The sequence below is a fragment of the Sturnus vulgaris genome, chromosome 8, assembly GCF_052056855.1.
Source record: "Sturnus vulgaris isolate bStuVul1 chromosome 8, bStuVul1.hap1, whole genome shotgun sequence".
NCBI classification, from domain to species: Eukaryota; Metazoa; Chordata; class Aves; order Passeriformes; family Sturnidae; genus Sturnus; species Sturnus vulgaris.
The window spans coordinates 11520246-11542692 of NC_142250.1; the positions used below are offsets into that span (position 1 = coordinate 11520246).

The 22447-nt window shown below is 41.4% G+C and overlaps 1 protein-coding gene across 3 annotated transcripts; it reads right to left on the reverse strand.

Annotated features, from left to right (window-relative positions):
- Positions 1-3085: 3085 nt before the first annotated feature.
- Positions 3086-21796, reverse strand: MMRN2 (multimerin 2). Of its 3 annotated transcripts, XM_014878005.2 has the most exons (7): positions 21195-21796; positions 11173-11295; positions 10798-10904; positions 8911-8976; positions 7687-7860; positions 4752-6656; positions 3086-3745 (listed from the first exon to the last, which is right to left on the reverse strand). In XM_014878005.2, the coding sequence occupies exons 1-7, from the start codon at positions 21473-21475 to the stop codon at positions 3357-3359; spliced, it is 3045 nt and encodes a 1014-aa protein (XP_014733491.2). In that variant the 5' UTR covers positions 21476-21796; the 3' UTR covers positions 3086-3356. The 3 variants fall into 3 exon arrangements, with proteins under 3 accessions (XP_014733491.2, XP_088024958.1, XP_088024959.1); XM_088168832.1 differs by lacking the exon at positions 7687-7860 and having other exon boundaries at positions 21195-21594; XM_088168833.1 differs by lacking the exons at positions 7687-7860; positions 8911-8976 and having other exon boundaries at positions 21195-21593.
- Between the last annotated feature and the right edge of the window lie 651 nt (positions 21797-22447).

Consider the following 22447-nt stretch of genomic DNA (forward strand, 5'->3'; position numbering starts at 1 on the left):
ATCACAAGTTTTGAAATAAATAGAAGTATCACTAAATTCAGAAAGGATCAGATTTAATTCTAATAATTTCCTTAATTCCTTCTGGAGTTTTTTCTTCACCTTTCCTCAAAACACTGCTTTGGTCTTTCTCACTGATGTTAATGCAGTAGATCAGTATCAACTGTGATTCTGAGCCATGAAAGGACCACTGCTGTGGGTTGACAACCTCCTGAGTGCTTCATCAAGAGACCTCCGTGGGCTTCAGACTCTGGCTTGGTGTGGATATTATCTGCAGAATTCAGGCATTGCTGGATCTATGGAAAGTGAAATTGTTTATATATGATACAGTCGGTACTTGAATTTGGAGTACAGTAAGGAGATTGTCTTATTACTGGAAAAGGAAAAAAATATTAGGAGACTTTAATTTTAAAAGGTACTCTTAAGATACTGACATTTATGAAGCAGCAGATCAGTAACAAAATAATTCCACGAAGGCACGAAGATGCACAACTTTCTACCTTATTGTAAAGCTTAGTGGTTTGATCTGGAAATACACAAACTTGAAGCAGTGGCAATGTTTTCTGGCAGGTTTCTAGGGCGTATTAAAAGCTGTTGGAAGCTTTTATTTTTAAATATGACTGTCAGATTGACATTACATATATCTGTATCCTGGAGTGAGCATTTCTGTGCCTATTGCTGCCTGGCCATCAGGTACATTAATCTAGTCAGTCTGCTGTGAGGGAAACTGAAGCTCTTACAGACAACTCTTCTCAGTGCATATGGTCAGCTTCAGGTTGTTTTTCATGTTTGGAAAACTGAGCCAACCAATAGCTGTATTTTAAATTACCTTCATTAAATTGATTCCTCTAATTTACCTAAAAGGTCATAGTGATGTGGCTGTGTTAATCTAATAAAGAAGCCCGAACAACCATCCCACCAAAAAAATGCAGGAGTGGTGCAGATGGAGGCTTATGGAAAAGCTGGTTTATTGCTTTGAACAAACAAAACCACAGCCCAGTAGATTAATCATCATTCTCTCGTTGCTTGAGAAGGAAGTCAGTCTTCCTGGCTTATGCAGCCAGCAGAGTGATTTAACACATTGTCTTTCATTAATTTTTTGCTTCATAGTCTAAAGATTAGCCTTCCAGTCAAGTGTGTCTTCTTTGTATGTGCAGGTGACTAGCTTAAGCACATATTTGAAGACATCTTTAAATACAAAAACATCTTTAAATTAACATTTTGTTCACTCTGGAGTCAGTGTTCTCTGAACTCATCTGGCATATTCTTTAACAAAAGTAAACTCTGGTAAGCACAAGGAAGGAGACCAAACCTGTACAAGTCTTGACCGGATGAACTGCAATGCTCTCTACTACCTCCTGTGTCCATTTCCAAGTGGCTTTCATTCCAGTAGAAGCTTTCTGTCAAAGCTTTAATAACAGAGTGTTTTGAAATATATATGCATATCATATCCCCCATGTGTAACATGCACATATTCCCCAGAAGTACTTCTTTGTGGGACTTGGCTGGCAGGTGCAGAATTGGTGTGCACTGAAGATGAGGTGTTCTTTGAACCACCCTGACCTGGGCAGCACACTTGGTCTGGCTCTGCAGAATGCTGCCACCACAAAAGTCAGGAATTGGAGGAACACTGGTAAAAACCCATCCAAGTCACCCCAGCATGGTAGCTTTGTACTGAAAGAACCTAATCTTACAATTTGATGGTTTTCTTCCTTTCACCTCTTCAATTTTATTCTTCTCTTTCTTTCCTCAGATACTTTGAGCAAAAGTGGGACAGAAAATGACACTGAGTTTGCAGGCATTTTGTGCTGCCAGCAGCAGAGCAGTGTGAGCCATGGCTTCATGCTAGAAAATCCAGGGACACCTGGCCTGGGCATATCCTATGGAAATCAGCATTGGCCAGGAGGAGATAAGGAGCATTTTTTATTGTTCGTTTTCTTGGCTTTTTCAGGAGAGAAAACATCTCAGCAAGTCTGAGCAATCTTTTCAGCAAGTAGCTGAAATTGCTTGTTGCTTTATTTCAAAAGATACATATTGTGTACTTGTCAAACTGTTGCTTTAAGTGCATTGTGTGTTGGTACCGATGTGTCGGGGGTTTTTAACAATTAATGATAGTGTAGAATTGCTTAGAATACAGGTAGGTAGGGAGAAAATTCTTAACAGCAGAATAGGTTTGTTAAAAAATGCCACCTTAAAAGGGTGCAATTTGCATAAAAAGAATTTATATCTTCACCAAAAATACTGGAAATTTCAAAGTGCATTTCATTTTGGCAAACTTGTTTTAATATTGCTTTGTAAGGTAGTAGGATAGACAAAAATACCACAATACCTGAACTTCTTTAAAGTGAAAGTCTTTGGGAAGTTTTATTTGGTAGAAGAAAGTTTGACATGACCAGGCGTGGTCAATTGAAGTTTTGGAAATTAAAAAAAACCCTCCATATTTCAAAAATTTTACTCTTTGGTTTACTCTAATTACAAATTTAAATTTACCAGTGACAGCAGACCAATGAGCTTCCCTTTTGGTTTTAGTTTTGCATGCTTGGTATTAAAGTATTTACTAAATGCTGAACTCTGGGCTGAATTCATCATATTCTTGAAGATTGACTTTAGAAGTAAACTGCATTTTCACCAATACTTTTAAAATATTGTGATTTTCCTAGTGTCTAAATGTAAATGTAATTCATCTTAACGATGCTTTAAATTTTTGCAGTGTAGCTGAAATACATCACAGGCCCAGAAACAAAGACCTAGGCCATTTACGAGATCCTTGTTTGCAAATACTGGCAGTAGAGTGAATTTTACTGGGTTTGATGGATCTCTTCTAGTGTTCCTGTTGTGCACAGACTGAAACATTGGAGTGAGTTGCAGAAGTTTCCAAGATAGTCTGTGGTGCACAGAGAGCTAGGATGTAAAATTTCCCTGGCTTCTGGGTTTTATGGTACCATCCACATAACATGAGAGTGGGCAGTCCTAGCTAAAATCTTTTCCTTGCCATTGATGGGAGTATTTGCCATGGGAGGATATTCTTTTGCCAAGGGAAAGGAGAAATTTGTGTTAAAAGCAAAGAAAATCCCACAAAACATGTATGTGTAGTTGTCACATTGGATGGATTTAGGAATGTGTGTGCTGATACATCTGGAGTCCAAACCATTAGCTTGTCGCTTGAAAGAAAATCCCATTGCTGCTCATAAGCAACTAATCAAAAGCCAAACACTTCCAGAAAAGAAGCATGAAGACAAACCTAGGGTAGTGCTATGTTTAAACACATGCAGTAGCATTGAATACATCACAGATGAAGCAATAGTGAATGCATCCATTGCATCTATAGAAAGAGATTAATAAAACATAAATGTCACTACTCAAGTTTTAAATATTAGGAATCCACCCATAGTTGTCCCCGGTGGGCTTCGTTTCACTACAGAGCCATGCAGCAATTCAAAGCACACTGTCTCCCCCTTCTCCATTTCTGCCAATGCAAAAGAAGTCACAGTGTTCCCGTGTGGGGTTTTCCTCTGGCTGCTTGAGAGAGTTCTTTTGTACCCACGGCTGAAGGAGAGTTGTCCCAGTGCTGGTCCTGAGCTGAATTCCACAGAGATGACAAACAGGTAGACACCTTTGTGTGGTGCTTTAAAGTGGCCATGTTCAGAGAAATAGCTGTTTCCATAATTGAGGTACGTTTCATTAAACCTCACAGTTTTTTCTTTATCCTTTCTTTCTGAGAATCCCACATGGAATGCCACCAATGAGTCTGAAAAAGAAAAAGGAACAGGATTTTAGCAGTGAGTGCGTGCTCTTCTCTCCCCAGGATCATCAGGATGGGACATAATGTGAATCCCTGTCAGGCCTGATTTTTGTATGCTGCTTTGCAAAGCTAGACACTGGAAATGGTTATGTGCACTGCAGTAGATCAAATGATCTGGAACTCTTGGAAAAGAGTAATGCTGGGACCACCCAGGGGGAAAAAAATAGCACTCTTTTGCTGTCCTAAAAATAAATTACTTAAGAATATGTTCTCTGCTTATTCAGTCTTAACTACAGTTTTGCAGCACAGATGCCTGAAGGGGTTGGGATTTGCTCTATGTTATTTTTCCATACCAAGGACTGTAATCATAAAAGCCAGTGTTAAACTGTGGTAGTTGTAATTGCCAGGTGCTTATGGTCACATGTTTATAGGGAAAGGGAACTGACCAGTGAAGTATAAGCTGAAAATTTGTCTCTGAAGCTTAGTTGCAAGAGAGGGAGTATGTGTTTTCTGGTCAGTCCTGCCTGTTCCACTTGTGCAAATTATAGCAGCTCATTTAATGCATCTGTCTGCCTTGAGAAGGATTTGGTGCTTTGAGTACTCTCCTTCCAGAGCTGAGTAACAAAGTAACAGGGGAAAAAGAAGCATTCCACATCAGCTTCCAATGAGAAGACTGCTACTGCATTAGCATGAGCATCTACAAACAAATTCTGTTTGTTTCTAAATACCTGAAGTTGAATTATTTTAAGGCAAATTTCCTTGCAGCTATAAGGGGTGTAATTTTATTGGCCTTAAGCAAAATACAGCAGAATATTAACTTGGTTCTTACTCAAACTGCTTTTTTTTGGTAGAGGGGGAGAATGTAAGTAATGTCAGAATTTCTCCCTCCAGCATCCCACAAGATACCTGATAGTTCTCATAACTAATACTAATCTGCCCTGTGAGTGGAACTTGCAGCAGGGCCCAGAAAGAAGCTAGACCTGCCCATGAGCAACTAAAGAGAAGAACACACCTTTTTCCACAAGTTCTGTCTGCAGTGTGTGTCTTCCACTTATCGTTGGTGTATTTTCTCTGTGCTTCTCAGGCCTTTTCTTGTCTCTTTGCTTGTCTTGACCTTTCTGTTGCCTTCTCCCTTTTTTGTTCAGCATTGACTGAATCTTTCTAACATCCACACTTATATTTGAGGCACTTAATTCTTCGTTACTTCCAAATAGCTTTTTAAAAGTCACCAGATGTTCCTCCAGATTCCGCTTGATGGTTGCTAAGTCTGCAGAGAGAGTTTCTACAGAAACGTTGAGTGGCTCAATTGCATTTGCTATTGTATGATTGCAGCAGAGAATCACATCACTTCTGGATTCATGCCTCTTGATTGCCAGGCTCAGGTGTTTGATATCATTCTTCAGAGTCATGATATCATTATAAGCTGAGCTATCCAAGGAGTCATCTTTGGCAGCCTCGTAGTTAGGTTCCATGTGTTCTCTGATGCTGCGTTCGCTGCTGACTTCATGTAGAGTAGGGGAGGTTTGTGTTTCCTCCTTGGGGTGCTTAGGAGGAATGTGAGCAGCATGATTACCCTGGCGACCTCTCTCCAAGGGACGCAATCTCCTTGTAAGAGATTCTAAAGTCACGTTTTGTTCTTGCAGTTTATCTGAGAAGTATCTGAGAGATTCTTGCAGCTGAAATACTGATGGTATTAGGCTACTAAAGTCATCCTCAAAAAAGACATCCAGAAATTCATGTCTCAGTAAAGCCTCCAGTGCTTCTTCATGCCGCATTGCATCTTTCAAGAGAGAGCTAAAAGAGCTGTTGAGATACTTGATGTGTCGATGAATTTCTTCGTCTTTGCTCTTCAGCTGGCCTATGTCTTCTGAAAAAGCCATAACCTGTGACTGGAGCTGTCTGTTCTCTTCCTGACGAAGGTTGAGAGACAGATGGATGGATGGAAGAGCTGAGGAGAGCTCTTCAATTTCACTCTTGAATAAATCTCTGAAAACTGACTCCAAGTGCTTCATGTCCTTTGACTGGGTATCTTCAAGGGAATAAGTGCTATTCCTTGGGCCTTCCTCCAGCCCATCAGTGTCAGTAGATACTCTCTGGCAATTGCATTCCTCCATGTACCGCAGCAGATCAGAATAGTTTTCCTGAAGGTTTGAGAGGGTATAGTTGAGCTCTGATATCTGCTTTTCCATTGCTGCATTGTTTTCTTCCATAATAACTGATTTCTCAGCTAAAGTTATTGTAAGGTCTTCTGGCCTATACTTTGACATGTTTTTCTTTAACTCCTTAAACCACCTCTCTAAAACTGCAATATTCTGAAAGGCCACATCTGACTCCATGTAAAGTTCTTTAAGCTGCTTTGCATGCCCTGACAGAATGTCATTCATATGTTTAATGGTTAATTGGCTGTTTTCATCTTTGGGACCATGATGTAAAGAGAGTTCTGTTAAATTTTTTTTCAAAGCCTCCAATTTATTTTCAAGAAGGTTTTGCTCTTGTTTCATGTTTGCTATGCTGTTGTTCAAAGCTAAGAAGTGGGACTGCTGTATCTTATGAAGCTTCTTGAGTTTTGTGTCAGTGTCTGCCTTGATCATGCTGAGATTATAGTGCATATTAGCATGCTGCATTTGCACTTGGTTCTCTATATCTCTTTTTGCCTGATCAACTTTCACTATGTTTTCTTGGACTTTTGATTCAAATTTAGTTCCCAGCTCCTGGAATTCCTTCTTGGGCACAGTGCTCTCTTGGAATCTTTCTATGCTTTTCTTGTTGGCTTCCACATCATGGGACAGGTTTCTTACTATGCTGTAGAGGTTCTGTAAGCTTCTGTTGAAGCTTGTCCACACTGGGTTAAAGTGTTTCCTTATAAAATTCTCCACATGAGGAAACAAAACTTGCTGCAGAAGCCTTTCCTGATGATCTGTTAAAATAGTTGGGGAAAAAAAATTAAATTCTGCTTTTGGAACACAGTCTAGGCAGGATAACTCAAGAGTTCATTTTTCTATAGTAGTTGCCATCTTGCTCCCCAGAATCTGACCTCATGATAAATTTCAACAATTGCCAAAATATCTTAGTGTTAAATCAAGGTTACTGTAAAGAGCATGGTGTCTATGAGTGCACAGAAAATAACTTGGATATGTGTTGCCTTTGCCGTTTATGTATTAAAAGCAATGCTTTTTGATACCCCTGAACAGGTGGTTTTTCCAGTGGCTATAACTGTCCATTTGCTTAACAGTCCTTAGTTGGTGGGCTCTTCCTTTTTTGACTGTGTCATAATGTTCTTTTTCTCATGCTTTCAACTTCACAAGGTTATACAGCATCTTAACAGCTGAATATTCCAGGTCAGGAGTAAATAATTTGAAAAATCTGTGCAGTAGTATATGAGAATTATACTAAGGCTCAGTTTCTAACTTTCAAGACTCGAGTGCCTTGAACTTCAAGTTCTAAGTATCCTTAGAAAATGCTTCTGCAAGCCAGTGGCTCACTATGGTAAGTTAAATTCAGCAGCCCTTTTTTCCCCACTCCTGTATATGGCAGATAGAATGTTCCAGAGATGGGTCCCATGTTTCATTTGTTCATGTAACACCGGTGTTCTATTCCACACGTCAGAGTATACAGCATGAGTATGGAAAAAGAACAAATCTAAACTCTGCATCCCCACAGAAGAGAAGAAAGCCATAGAAGCAGAATACTGAGGTTAACAAATTTTAAATATAAACAACCTCTTTATTCTGTGATTAAGGCATATTTTGAACAGTGCCTTTCCTCTCATTTCCCATTTCTAGTTACTCTTTGGTTCATTCATTTGCATTGGGATTGCACCCATTTTTTCTCTCTTTAGAAGCAACCAGCAGACCAAATATCTGGGTATATTTGCTTTTACTTTTTCTTTATCTGTGTGGTTTCACAGGGCCTGTCATGGGCTGATAATTCTGCATCAGACCTCTCACCTGAATTGCTCTGGTTCACTTCTAACACCATGCTTGTACCGTTGTTTTCAATTAGTCTCTGTAAGTCACCTAAGGTGCTGGCTGCTTGATGAATATCACTTTGAAGATCATCCAGTAAAGCCTCATGATTTTGAATGACTTCGAACATTTCTCTTGAATCCACTGATGTTGACACTAGTCACAAGATTAGAAAAACAAAGTCATGCAACGGAGTGCAGCGACCAGGTGACAGGTATTCATGCAAGACCTCTGAGAACACCTGTCTGGTTTTCACTCTGAAAATTCTGCACTGACATTAAGGGAGTCTGTTCATTTCTGGTACCTTAAATTGCAGTTTATCTGCAAGGATTTTTTCAACAGTGATGGAAACTTCATATATTCAAATATTTGCAGAGAACTTCAGCTACAAAAGCCATAAAGGCAATAAAATGCTCTTAATTAGGAATCTCCCCAGTTTTGGAATACTTTCAAGCCATTGAGTGGAAGGATGGCAAGGTTTAACAACCTACTGATGAAAGAGCAATTGAGACATTCCACTGAGGAATCAGGAGTGTGTCAGAGCTGACTCACGGAGGGGCCCTTTAGCTGATGTTTTTCTAAATAAATACTTGCAAATTTGAGCGGTAGATTTCAAAGTGTGCAATACTTCCCTGAAGCTAACTGCTGAAAGGCACTTAACAACAATGCCAGCCCCACCATTTCCCAGGTGGTAAGGGAAGGTCCTACTTCGTATTTACACTGGTAGGGTGGAGTGCCTGAGATACAAATCTATGGTACCTTGTAATTGTAATCTCAGAGCTGCTGGGGAGCTGTTCTTAAATAGCGTTTTCAGTGGATTGTTTTTCTAGTAGATTTCTGAGCATGGTGTGCTGTCCTGTGCACCCGTTTTGCAGAGCAAGGGGTGCATGCCACTGAAAGGGGTAAGGCTCTGCACCGGCTGGCATTCACTGATGACCAGACAGCTTTGAAACTTTGGGATGCTTTGTGGCGAGCATTCGCAGAGTGCTACAGCATTTATGTCAATGAATGTATTGTTTCAAAGCTTTCCCAGAGAATGCTTTCACTAGAGAGATTGTCTATAGTTTATCACTTTAAAATTACAGCTTCCTTTTTTTGTTGTTGTTGTTTCGTTGTTGTTGTTTTGGGGGTTTTTTTTGTTTTTTGTTCTCTGATCGGTGACTGAGAGGTAAAAGGATGACAGGCAAAATAACTTCAAGCACATACTGCGGTTTGAGAACTCTTCTTCTTGTCCTTCAGTTTCAGTTCCTGGCACCAGAATAAAATTAGGATCTGCAATTGAGATATGATGATACAGCTGTGAAAATGTTTTAGATGCACAAACTACTACAGTTTAGCAAGGCCACACTGGAATTTCACGTGTAGTGTAACTGGTGTGGAGGCAGGCTTCCTGGGGAAACAACACCTCTGGAGAACTGACTTTTCTTGCACTGGCAAACAACAGTGCATACATGGCAGTGCTGTGCAGTATAGCGTGGGGATTTTTAACTCATGCCAAGTTATTGCTCATAAAAAATTAGTCTGTTGCAAGTAAATAGGGCTTTTTTCTTTTCTGGGAGTCCAATCTACAGATCTGCAAATTACTCTTCCTTATTCCACAGTTACCTGAATGTTCTGGTGGCAGCAACAGTGAATGATACAGTACAAATGCGGAAATAATGATACAGGAACTGGTTTTGGTCAATGAGTGTAACAATAGAGACTAAAATAGTTGCACTGCTTTTGGTAATATCTTTCCAACATTATGAGTGCAGTTCACCACCTAGAGATCAACCCACAAATGAAAGCTATATGTGAAGAAAAGCTAAACCTACAGGATTTTTATCTGTGGAGTGTGTAGGTGAGTTAGATATAGATTGCGGAAAAATTTTCAGACACGTTTGCCTTTTTTGTTATGGTTGCCTTAATTGCTAGAGGGAATTACTTTTATCCATTTAAATTCCCTTAATTCCATTTAAATTCTTAAATCTCTTTAAATTCTGCTTTTTGAGTATTATTTACTCAATCCTGCCAGTGCCATTTTTAAACCTATTCAGTTTTTAAACCACACTGTCTCCCCTCTCTCTTTCTTAGCAGCTGCACAGATCGTAGAGTCATAGAATGGTTTGGGTTGGAAGGGGCCTTAAAAAAATATCTAGTTGCTACCCCCTCACCATGGTAGGGAACCTCCCACTATTCCAGGCTGCTCAGAGACCCATCCAACTTGGCCTTGAACGCTTCCAAAGATGGGGCACCCACAGCATCTCTGGGAGACCTGTTCCAGCACCTCACCCCCTCACAGTGAAGGGTTTCTTCCTAATACTGAATCTAAACCTGCCCTATTTCAGTTTACCTGCTCTTACCACTTCACGCCTTGTGAAAAGTCCCTCTCCATCTCTCTTGTAACCCCATTAGGTACTGAAGGATGCTCTGGGGTCTCCTTGGAGCCTTTTCTTCCCCAGGCTGAGCAGCCCCAGCTCTCAGCCTGCCTCCATAGAGGTGCTCCTGGACTCACTCTAACAGGTCCATGTCCTGAAGGTGAGGACCCCAGAGCTGGATGCAGGACTCCAGGTGGAGTCTCAGGAGGACAGAGTAGAGGGGCAAAATCCCCTCCCTCAACCTGCTGCCCCCACTGCTTTATACAACAGTGCCATGGATTACAGTAGTGGAGGCAATGCAGAGTGAAGGTTGCCCTCTCCTCTGAATTGGACACCTTGTGATTTCCAAGCTGGGTGATTTCATCCTCTGAACTAACCATAGGGGCATTTGGCATACTAGTGTTGCTTTCTGATGTGAGTTTCTACCTGGAATTAAGCATTCCTAGATGGATTTGTCTAAGATGGACATCTGACAGGGTTTCCAGCAAATGAATACCTTTCTCCGTGTGTAAATATTACAAAAGTGGTATTAACAGAAGAATAAGTAGCTAATTCTATTTAACTATTAACAGCAGCTAATTACAACTGCTCTTGTCTCAAAGTATCAGTGATTTGGGACAGAGCAGACTGAAAAAAACAAGGCATCAATTCTGAGAAAAGGAGAAAAATTAGCAAATTCATTTCTTGCCATTGTGCCTGGCATTCATTCCTATACTTGTTCTCCAGCTTTGCTTACCACGTTGTTCACAGTCCTTGCCAATAAATCCAGGGCAGCATTTCCACTGCAAAGATTTCAAAACCTTCTGTTTCACTTGGTAGACTGGCTTCAGAGCTGTCCTGTACCTGGGGAGGAAGGGTCTGGGCATTAGATTTATTGTAATAGTGTTCTTTGCAATCAGTTTTGGACTGATCCTGAACTTCTGTAGTATTCTGATGAGGTGTAGAGAGCGTTCTGTTTTAAATACATAATTCCAACATGTCACGGATACCGAGGAAGATAGAAATGTGGTTAAAACTCCCCTAGAAATAGCGATAAGGCTTCAGTACTGTTGAAAACATCCTTTAGATACTTCAGAGAAAATTCTTCACTGGTTTTATTTAGGACACTTACATGATCTTTTGGCAGTCTGGGGTTCCATTTGGGCAGGGCTGTTGGGAGTTCACAATGTACTTCTCCTTCATGCAGGCTTCTATGTATGTGACCAGCCGGGACTGCGTGTAGGAACACCAGTTCCTAATGGAAGAAAAACATGGGAAAAGAGCTTGAAGCAGGTCTCTAAGTCTCTGCCTGTAACAGTGCCAAGAAAAAGTGAAATGCAGGAGAGCCTTTATTTTTACTTTTGTATTTTTTCCCAGCTGTATGATGAGGAAAGTGGAAAATGCTTCCTACCTTCTCCCTCCACTCCCAATTCATTTGTTTTCATTTGAGGTGTTTATCTGAGTTTGTTACGAAAGGGCTGATTGTCTGAACTTTGATGCATTAGTTCCATTTCCTGTCCTTTCATTTTGCAGGAGAAATTTCCAACCCATGATAACCTGCGGGTTAATATCACTTTAAATGTCAAATTGTCTTTCTAGGCATATTGCCATTTCAGATGCTTAATGACTGACTCATCAGGTTGAGGCAGACTGCTTCTGAAAGCTTAATCTGACATTAACTCCATTAATAATATCTTCCTAAGTATTACTTCTTCAAAATAATATAGTAAATTATTGGATTTTATTAAATAGACTAGCTTCAAAATAATTTCTCCCATCACCTGCAGGAAAATAATATTGGGGAAGAAAGTGTTTACACTTCTGATGCCTGGAAAGGCTGACCTTTCCAGAGGTCCAAAAGCTGAACAAAGACTAAACAGAGCAAAAGGAATAAAACAGGTATTTATTGAAAGGATACACCTTGGGCAGTGCAAGAGCCCAGCCAAGGCTACACCCAAGTCCAATCCCAAGATGGGTCCTGGTCACGAGTTTTTACACTTTTATAAGTTTTGGTTCATCTACACACTGGGGTCAATTGTCCAACCACATCCCCTGGCTATGGAGTCTCAGCCCCCTGGCTGAGCCCCTTTCCCTTGCTGTTGTTTGTATTTTGGGTAATGGGTGTCCTCAATTCTCTATCTGGGAAGGGATTGTTTTGTCTAACTACCCTGTGAAGGGAACTTACTAACACCTAATATGAAGTTTCAGAATTACACACTAAGCAGCAGAGAATCTGCAAGGACAAGTTAGTTTTCCTAGTCTGATTAATTTTCCAAGTCAGAATTGCATATTAATCCCAGAGTGCAGGTGAGCCTCTTCCTTTAAAGTCAAGACTTGGCAGTGGAGTGTTGGCTGAAGTTTGATGGTTAAATCCAAGACCAGAAGTGGCAGGAAGTGATGAGGAATAACTCTAATGGAAACAGCTGAACTTTAGGCGGGGTATTTTTAAATGGGAATACAGGAACCAAATCTCTGACTATCAGCATATATGGAAAAAGTTTGCCCCTCTCAGGGAGTTGGTGAAACAATGGGGAACCGAGTCCTGCACAAAAGCAGAAGCTGGCACTGCAGCAGCCAGGAGAAGAGGAGGAAGCTGGAAAGATCAGGATGGAAGGGCAAACAGCCTGGGCTAGCTGGGAACAGTTCACCAGGCTTGCTTGAGCCATAGCCTGTTTTGCTCCCCTTTCATTTCTTAAAGAAAATGTGATTGAGATTTCAGCAAGCACTCATGCAAGCAAAACTCTTCATCTGTAAGAAGCAAGGGCAGGAATCTGGCAAAGCCTGCAGTGCTGGGAAAGGAGGCTGCTGCCTTTGTTGTGATTTCCAGCCAAAACAACTTGTTTGAGTTGTAGCTTTGAGGCCTTTGCAAGTGACTGGGGGAAATTCTGGGCCTGTGATCAATGGGAGTCGTGGTTCTTACAGGATTAAACTAGAAGGCAAATCCTCAAATTTTTATCGAAGTGTTTCTCTTCCAGAGTCAAACACTCTGCTTGTATCAGAGTGTGAAACCACTCAGTAAAATCCAGCAGACCAGCACACATGCTCTGGTGACATCTGGCTCTGAGGTGTGCCTTAGTCTGCCAGGCTTTAAGGGCTGTGGCACTTTTCTGGTGATTGGTGTCAGTTCAATAACTCTGAAACAGGGGCCTGGTTTGTGCTTGGTTTTGGGCTGTCCTATCTCATGTGCTTGGCAAAGCATAGCTGGGAGAGGCTTTCCCCCTCAAATCCTCCCTGCTTTTTCCTGGGGAAATGAAGTGCCCAGGCACTGTTGCTGGAGCTCGCTGGTGTCGTTGCTAAGTGCAGGATCCCTGCCCCTGGAGCAGGATGCCTGCCAGATCCAGGCTGGAGTCTGCATTCAGTGTGGAAACCTCCTTTTTAAACAGGATTCTTTAGCTTCAGGGCTTTGTTCTTTCCTAATGAAAACAATCCACACCCAGTGAATCATCATCTAGGCTGTTGTGGCTTTTTTCCCACCATATCCAAGTCCTTGAAGTCATGTCAGCCTTATAGAGCAAAGCCAAATGTGCTCATGCATCAACCTGTGTGAGCAAGAATGAGGCACTGTGGGACTGTGAGTGATTTTGCTGTATTTGCACAGGTGGATGTGTACACACATGGAACAGGAAACATAAGGATTCCTTTTCAAAACATGTTAATGTGTTGGAGGTACCTGGTGGGCTTCCCACCTGTAGAAAGGGGTTATGTTGTATCAGAAATTGAATCAGTGGTTGATCCCAACTTGATGCCTGCTTTGGACAGTTACTAGTGTTCTGCAGAATGAACAGCATGAGGGGGAAAAGAACGGGGGAATATGATGGACTCTCAATCAGAGCTTCTTTTAATGCTGGTCACAGTTCTTTATGTGCAGTTTTCTTTACTATATATTCACTGGTTCTCTCTCACTTATCTTAAAGGTTTATTTGAGGAGCTGAAGTGCCATGTAATATCACATTTCTGTTTTATCACAAAAACTTTCAGAGGTTTTGAGTTCTATAAAACTTACCAAAGTTTATTCTATCCTCAAATAAGTAGATAAAGCCTGTAATGAGCTGCCAAATAGATACATTTGCCCAAATACTTCTATTGCAGTATTTTTTACAACTGGTCAAATACTTCCTTTAGGGCAACTTTGCTATCTGTAACTAAAAATACTCCTTAACGGGATTAACCTTGAGGGAAAAATATGTCATTCTTTAATGTTAAGTGCAACAATGTACAAGACTGAGAAGGGCTTGATCTAAAGTTCAGTGAGGCAAGCAGGACTTCTCTGGCACCAAAGGCTCTGAATCAGGCTGTGCAATTTCAAAGAGCTGTTCCTTCACAAATAGCACTTTCTTTCTTGGGCTGGTTTCTGGAACACAGAAGCTTTGTGTTCTGCTGCTGCGTTTTTTCTCCACTTTGTAACTATGTCGCTTCATTCACTGAATATGTAACCAACTTAACACCCTCTGCTTTTATTCTCTTTAATACAGTTTCCTTTGGTGCAAGCTTCTGCTGCCAGGGAGAGAAAGGGACAGAGAAGCTGCTCGTGTGAGGAGAGCAGAAAAACCTTCTCTGTAAGCTGGTGACCAGGAACATTTATCACAGTGCTGCAGGTTGGAGCAACACTTGAGGGGACCCTCAGAAATTCAGGGCTGCGTATGTTCCATTTGTTCAGTGGCTTTTCCTGGTTCACATATCAAGGAAATTAATCCCCCTTTTTTTTTTAAACCAGGAAAAAGTGTTTTAGTAATTTGCTTTGCTAGACTGTGGTTTTGTTGGTTTTTTCCCCTAGACTTCATTCTAATTATGAATTAATCTTATTAAATAGAATCTTCACACGCATCTATTTGCTTCTGCCTATTTTTGAAGCAACTGTATTCTTCTATCTGAGGTTAAATATATCTGATGACAAAGCATTCTGTATTTAAATAAGATTCAGCAAATGTAGGTTAGCTCAAGCTCTTTTTATATGAAACTTTCAGGTGTTTAGAAACTGATACTAAAATGATTTTTTTCTTGCATTGGACGTCGTTCTGCTTTTACTGAAACATAGCAAAATGGAGACAGTTCTTTCTATGATTCTGGGATTTGTCTGGGCCACCTTATATCACAGGAAATAAAATAAAACCCACAGAACCAGGAGAAAAGGTTAGATGGCTGCTCTGCAGTAATTGACTTTGCTCAGATGAATATGGGGTAGTGTGATTCCTTCATACAGATAATTGCAGCATGTGAGTGTGAGTAATGCTCCCCAGCTCAGTGAGGGACTGACATACTTTAGTTCTCTTTGCTCTCTTGATTGGCACTGCAGTGCAAAATTTTAGCTGTTTCCTAGGTCAGTGGAATTTTTGCTTGAGCAAAAGCTTCAGGAATTCAGGATGTTGGGATGTTTTTCATAAGTTTTGTTATTCCTTTGGCTGTACTGGTCCGACTGAGTTGTCCTTCACCAGTTTCCTCAGGTTTCTATTCTCAAGGAACCCAGTGTCTATAATTACTTTGAAAATTCCTGCCTAGCCATGCCTGTGTCTACTACTCACAATGTGCAAAACTTTTCAAGGCTGTAACATTTTCCTATGCAGCACAAAAGGCACCAGATAAGCAGTAATTCCTGCTTAGTGTGCTATAGGAAGGTAGTAGAAGACTGTTACTTCAGTTTAAACAAGTGATTTTTCACTGACTTGTACAAAATTACTTTTGATTTATACCAGTTGAAGAAGAATATAAGAACGAGGCTTTAGCTGTGGTTGGTTTTTCCCTCAGTGCAGATTTCTCACTGACAAGAAAAAGCAGCCTCAATAAAGCAGAAATAAAGTACCACATTTAAATTAATCGAAACTAAGACTGTGCATGTCAGTATTGAGACAGATGTATCTTTTTATATTTTATGGAATACCGGAAGTGTTCAGCTGTTGGGGAAGGCACTGGCTCTCCAAAGCAGCATGATGTGCAACTGGGTATTTAATTAGCAGACAAGTGATGCCTGGTGGTCTGTCAGTGAATTCTCCAGCTCTTCCCAGGCAGCCAGCAGCCCTGTATTAGAAGCAGACAGCAGAAACTCTCGTATTTCTCCATCTTTCCCTCAGGAAAATTCCCAAAGGGAGTAGAACTCTAGGCAGGGCCTGGGATCTTCCTGTGTCTCATCCTGTGAAACACCCTTGTTTTCACTGGGTTAAGAACAGATTGATTTGCACTTCACCTTAACAAACTGGACTGAAAAGGATGGCAATGGTAGTTTCAAACACGTGGGTTCCAGAACCCTGAGAAACCCAGGTTACTCAATGCAATGTGTATTCCAACAGTTAGACTGTTATCAGTTGGGATAGTCCTGACCTGCAGGATGTCCTAAAACCATAGTGCTGGGAAGATTTTGGAGCAAATGCAGTCCTGAACTGGGAGCAAGAGTTCAAGGAACAGCAGGCTTGACTGGGAGCTGGTTTTGAGCCAAATCCAACTGTTGTACAAACGATTTCAGAGAAGTAAATGCAAGAGGCTTTTCCTCTTCAAGAGCACCCACAGCCATTACCTCATTTCTGTTATCCCCCCTGCAATGGAAGCTCTACAGCCCATTGAGAGGGCAGCTTACACTTGGATTTTATCCTTTGATTCCTGCAGACTTAAGTTCACCCCTAGTACAGCTTGATCACTCTTTTGTCAGACCTCATGTGGAAGTATTGCAGCCAGTGGCCACCCTTTGGCACATCTGGGCTGATGCCAGGGAGTCAAAGCTGCTTGGGAAGCCAAGCTTCCCACCGGCACGGGCTCAGGGTGCAGGCAATGTGCAGCAAGGTTTGCCCTGACCGTGTTTGGGACACGAGGGGAGATTCATTCAGAGCTGCTCACTGGTCACTTGGTCAAGGGGCACTGGCCCACCAGGCAGGAAGGTGTTGTGTCCTGGTGGGGACAGTGCTGACAGTGGTTCTGTGGCTATGCTGAAGCAGGAGCTCCCTTGCTATCTGCTGGGGACATTAATTACTGCAGCTTGTAGTAATGAGCTGCGAAACAAATCAATCCCGCGGGCACAGAGGGCTCAATAGCTCCTTCACTGTGTGGAATGGAGCTATGTCATTTGCATCAGCAGGTTAATGGGGAGCTATTCCACCTGCAGCTGAGCTGCTCAATGACAGCCAAATATTGGAGAATTTCCTCAAGTCCTGAAAGGAGCCAAGTGCCTAACTTTGGTAGGAAACCATTGCTTCTGTTGATGCACTTGGCACTGCAAAATCTATTGTTGAGCACTCAATGGCTGTTCCACTGCTTTACAGGATGTCAGGGGCTGAAGATCACTTTTAGCTGCACTTCATCCAAACTGTTTTATTTTAAGCCTATTTTCTGTGCCCCTTTGGTGGGAAATTTCTGTATCCCATAAGCTTCCTACAAAAGCCCCTGCCTTGTTTTGAAGAAATAGATGAGTCACTGTGAAACTGGTCTTAATTAAATTAACGGATTCTTCCTGTAAAAGCAGACAAAAAATAATAAGCCATTAAGATTGAACGTTGACTTTCATTAGAATAAGTGATTTGGGTTTTCTCCGTGTACACTTGGGAGGATGGTTACATGTTTTGACACACTGGGTAGTCACAAGAACAGGCCTAATTCTTTGTGGCTCCTTGATGTGGAATGAGAGGAAGAGGTGAGTGTTTCAGAGATAACACACCTGGCTGACATCAGGAAACCTTCCTCTAATCAAGGGTGGCTTCACAGAACTGTGTGTCCAAAACTCAAAATATATTAATGAAATTAAGTATTTACTTAAGCTGAAGATTTCTGCCTTTCCTAATTAATAGATCAGGTGGTAGAGTTTGGGAAATTTTTTTATATTGTTTTTCCATTTTTCACAGGTATGTTGTAAAAAAAAAAAAATCCCAGGAGATGACACTGTCTGTGGATTAAAAAGAAAGAAGGAAAAATGAACCACCTACCCAGCTGCAAGGCAAAGCCAGAACAGGGGCCACTTGGCAATGATCACACTTCTGGGAACAGAAGTTTTGTGAGACTTTGGATAGATGGGGATGCCAGCTGTAGTTGCTGTGCTCCTTCCCATTCCAGCACCACTGTCCATTTCTCCCTTCCAGGGTGAGCCATCCACCTGGGGACTGGCTCTGTTAGTGTGGTTACCGAGGGGGAAGGTTAAAAATAACCTCTGCTTTTTCCTAAGGTTATTTTTAGCCTGGAATGCTTAAGTGATCTGGTTTACTTGACAGACAGGTCGGGCTAACTGAGGGTACAGGCAGCTCTGGGCTTTGCATGTGCCTTTTACATGCTTCATTTGTCTTGGTTTCTTTAATGAAATACAGCACTAAGTGCATGAAATCTGAGTTGTGAGCCTGACTGCTCCTGATGTACTGGTCTCTTAATTTCCCTTTTTAATTCTGCTGGAAGTTTTGGGTACATGTGGATCCATTTACATCAGTAGAATAAGATAGCAGAAATCAAACCAGTCAGCTCATATGAGACACAACTGCTGGAGAGAAAAGCAGTATACAAGTTAATTTTCTTTGGGAAGTTGGCTTCTTTTGATTGTTTTGATTTTGTACACATATGGACACTTGTCCACTTGAACATGCAGAGCTTCTCCTGTTTGTTCAGATACAGGCAACAGCTGAGACACTAAACTGTTACCTAGTTTAGTTTTCTTTCTCTAAAGGCCAGTGACTTCTTACTGATTTATATTTTGAAACCTTTACATGAAAAATCTTGTTATTCTTAGAGGAATTAGCAAAATAACATATCCAAGCATTTGACTGGGATCTATTGAGCCATTTGATCTCACATGTTGAAACAGAAACCAGAGGATTCTGACTAATACCTTGCACTACTTAATCAGGATGATCTCAATTATTCAAATAACTGTGATATGAAAAATTATACTCTACATTTTTTAAAAATATAAGAATATTTTGTAACTACCACCATTCCTAATACAAAGGGAAAATAAGAAGCAGTTGAACAAAACACATCTTGCTTTTATTTTTTTTAAATAATGAGAGTCTAAGCATTGTCACAAAGACCAATAGACTTTGTTTGTTTCCTAGTTCTGCGAAGAAAGTATTTGCTTATTTCAAAAGCAAACTAAATGTGAGATATCATTTTGGTAGAAAACTATTCTCTACCATCCTGGGCTTTTTTTGGCATGTCTGCCACACCCTTTTATGGCATGTCTTTCTCTCCCCTAATCTCTCAATTCCTATTTAGCTCCTGATGCTTTTCTTCTTGTTCTCCTCTTGAGAGATATGAAGCCTGTTTCTCAATGTTCTTTTTTCCAGGGAATGTGTCACACTTGTAGGGAGGAAATACCAGATTCATGATGACATCTTGTCTGTGCACAGCAGGGTACTGCAGCCTCAGCAGCTGACAGGCACACGAGGATTTTATGCTCTGAAGGTGTGTTGCTTCAACCATTTTAGAATTTGGAGTGTGGTTACAAGAAGAATTGTGTCGTCCCTTCTTATTCACCCTCTCTCCCTTTACTTTTAGATATAATTCCTCTCAAAGTCTCGAATTTCTTTCCCAAAGGCTGCCTGGCCTTGTGTGTGCTGTAAGTGCAACAGCTCTACAAAACAAAAAATACCTTAATGCTACTGTCAGGCTAGATTTGGATTGTCTGTAGTCGTCCACATAGCTTTATAATTGGGAAGAATGTTATGATTTGACTCATTATGCAACTATCTCCATAAAAGAAGGAAGTATTTCTCTCCTTGGGAGGAAATTAGGATGAGTCATAGCTGGTATTGAGCTGAATTAGACAAGCTGGTGCTGAACAGAGCTACAGACCCAAGGAAGAAATCCTGATTAGGAAAGGATATTACAGCTTCTTGCTGACCTGTAATGCTGACCTTTTTACAGCATTGAATTTTCACAGTACTGGGATTTTCCAGAATGTTTTCAGCATTTCAACCAGCAGTAAAATGATTTGCACCTTGCAGTGTAACTTGGGAGCCCAGAGTACCCCTTGGGCCTTGTTTCCTTCCTTTGGCAGTGTCTGAACTGCATTAACCTGGAGTTGGTTGATTAACAGAGCACGTCATTATCATTATCGAGCACTACCCATCAGGAAGCCTTGCAGGCTTTAGGAAGAGCCTCGGGGCTTTGGGGGGAGGCACAGATTTGTGAAGGACAGCGAGGTTCTCACACGCTCTCCGTGTTACATGCAGAAGGGAGGCCTTAATTTTGCACGCAGATAAGATGAGAAACAGGATTGCATACTTCAGTTTGCAGGAAAGGGAAGCATGACATGAGCAAGGTTTTATAGTCTCTTTCCATCTCATTTTTTTCCTTTCCTCAAGAGCATTTAAAGGGAAAAATACCAGGGCATCCTAAAGCACTGAGCTGTGAACAGCACTCAGTGTGCTGCTGTTTCAGCTCTCCTGAACAGGGCTCTGCTGTACCCATCCATCAAGGTTATAAAAGATTAATTCACTGTCCTGCTTGGTTTTCATCTGTTTTAAACATTTAGAGACCTACTTACATGCCCTGTAAAACTTACACAAATCATAGGTTTTGGGAATATTTCTAGTGAAGTGCATGCCTTTTGTTCTCAGAATGGCTCCTCTTCTGCTACAGGTTACCATGAAAAGCGTTTTTCTGGCATGAAAACCTTTGGGGTGGGGGTGTGAAATTTGTAGTAATTTTCATGCTTATTCGTTATTCCTTACTTTGTTATATTTGCTCCTCACTATTTTTATTTTGCTAACATCCTGCCATTCTCTTTCCCTCTCCATTTCCAAGGCCCAAGTCTGCAGGCAGGCACATTCTGCTAATGGACAAAGTTTGCCATGCTCAGCAGAAATAGTCAGCATTGGTTTATATAAGAAACAGTCGGTGAATTAACATCCTCTAGTTCTGCTTTGCCAGAGGTAGTGTTTTGGTTTATGGCACAACTGGGAGGTTTCACCTCTGCCAGGTGTGTGCACACTCCTAACTTCATTCTGCTGTCTCAGACTCAGCAAACAGCTGGTCCCATCTGTGGTTTCATCCTCCACAGGCAATTCAGCTTTCTGCTTGTGTAGTTAAAGCATTTAAACCATTCTTGTTTGGGTATAGATTGGCCCCTGAAATCTAATGTATTTTAATGAGAAACTTCTGATGAAATCCATCCTGTATCAGCAGAATATAAAAGTGTCAGAGAAGGTTGCATTCTCATTATGTGTAAGGCAGACATGTTGGGGTACTTACCCATTTTGGGGCTGTGGGCTCGCAGCTTCAAAATCCCCTTTCTCTTCCTGATGTGAGGAGATCACACTTGAAGGGTAATCTTGAGTATCCTCCCTGAGCCCTTCTGCCTCCCAGTAGCCTCCTTGGCGTGGCAGAGGAGTTCTCAGGGGGTGTGCAGAGGTCTCATGAGCTCGTGGCTTTAAGCTGTGCCCGGAACCATCACGATATCCATGATGGGCTGCGTGTTCTGCCAGCCTCGCCAGTCCTGCTGTGCTGCAGACCAGCAGAAGCTTCACCAGCATCCTGGGCTTCTTCCCTCCCAGTTACACCTGCCCCTTGTTCTTTTCTCTGAAGCTCAGCCTGAATTACCTCAGGAACGCCCCAGCAATATTCTTTAACTGGAAAGTTGGAAGAAGGAAGGAAAAAATTTTTTAAAAATTGTAACAAAGAGCGGAAAGAGCTTTCGGCCCTCCCAGCTGCTGTGGAAACGTCGGTGGCTGTTGAACAATGTGAGCCTGGTTCCTGTGTGGGGCTCGGACGTCTCTGACAGGGGGCAAAAAAAGGTGGTAGGAATAGAGCTTATTCAAGGAACTTCTGAGCTTGCCTGCTTTCTAAACTTATCTGTGAACAGGAACTCGGCTTTTATCAACTGCCTTCTCCCTCAGGCACAGGAAAAGGATGTTAGCTTAAAGGAAAGGAAGAGAAAAGAAAGGAAAGGAAAGAAAATATTGAGTGCTCTACCAGACTCTCATTACAGTGCCGGAAAGTGTCACAGACCTGCCTGGTCCAGTGCTGCACGTGGAAGTTTTTTCTACAGTTTAAAGGCTGAAATACCTTGGTTTTAGCAGCAGAGTGTTTGTGGTATGTAGAACAAATTGCAGGCATTGAGGGACTCAGAGCAAATGTACAGTAAAAAGAGCCTACAAACATCCATTCTTGTGCGGCCTTTGCAAAGTAGCTCTGTGAATCATAGTCTGTTCCCATCAAAATGGAAGATTTTCATGAAGCTGACCTTCAGAGAAGTCAGGATAATTGAGCCTTTTTAAGAATTTCTATTTGAGTTGTCATCTCTGGGTGTCAGGCCTAATTTTTTTTATTACTATTATTTTTAATCAGCTTTAGAAGAAAAACCACTAGCCAAGAGCTGCTAGGTAGCTATCAAGAGCTACCTCTGTCACCACATTCTAATAATAATTTTTTTTAAAGGCTGTGGAGGTTGCATGTAGTTTTCTTACTGGTTTTGCTTTGCTGCTGGTGCTGCTTTTAGTTTTGTT

Coding starts and splice junctions, on each gene's coding strand:
- MMRN2 (XM_014878005.2), bottom strand. CDS start 21,475: ATGCTGGTGAAGCTTCTGCTGGTCTGCAGCACAGCAGGACTGGCGAGG. Junction 6,657..7,686: donor AGTGAACCAGAGCAATTCAG/GTGAGAGGTCTG, acceptor CTATTTTAACAG/ATCATCAGGAAAGGCTTCTG. Junction 3,746..4,751: donor GACAGAACTTGTGGAAAAAG/GTGTGTTCTTCT, acceptor TTTCTTTTTCAG/ACTCATTGGTGGCATTCCAT.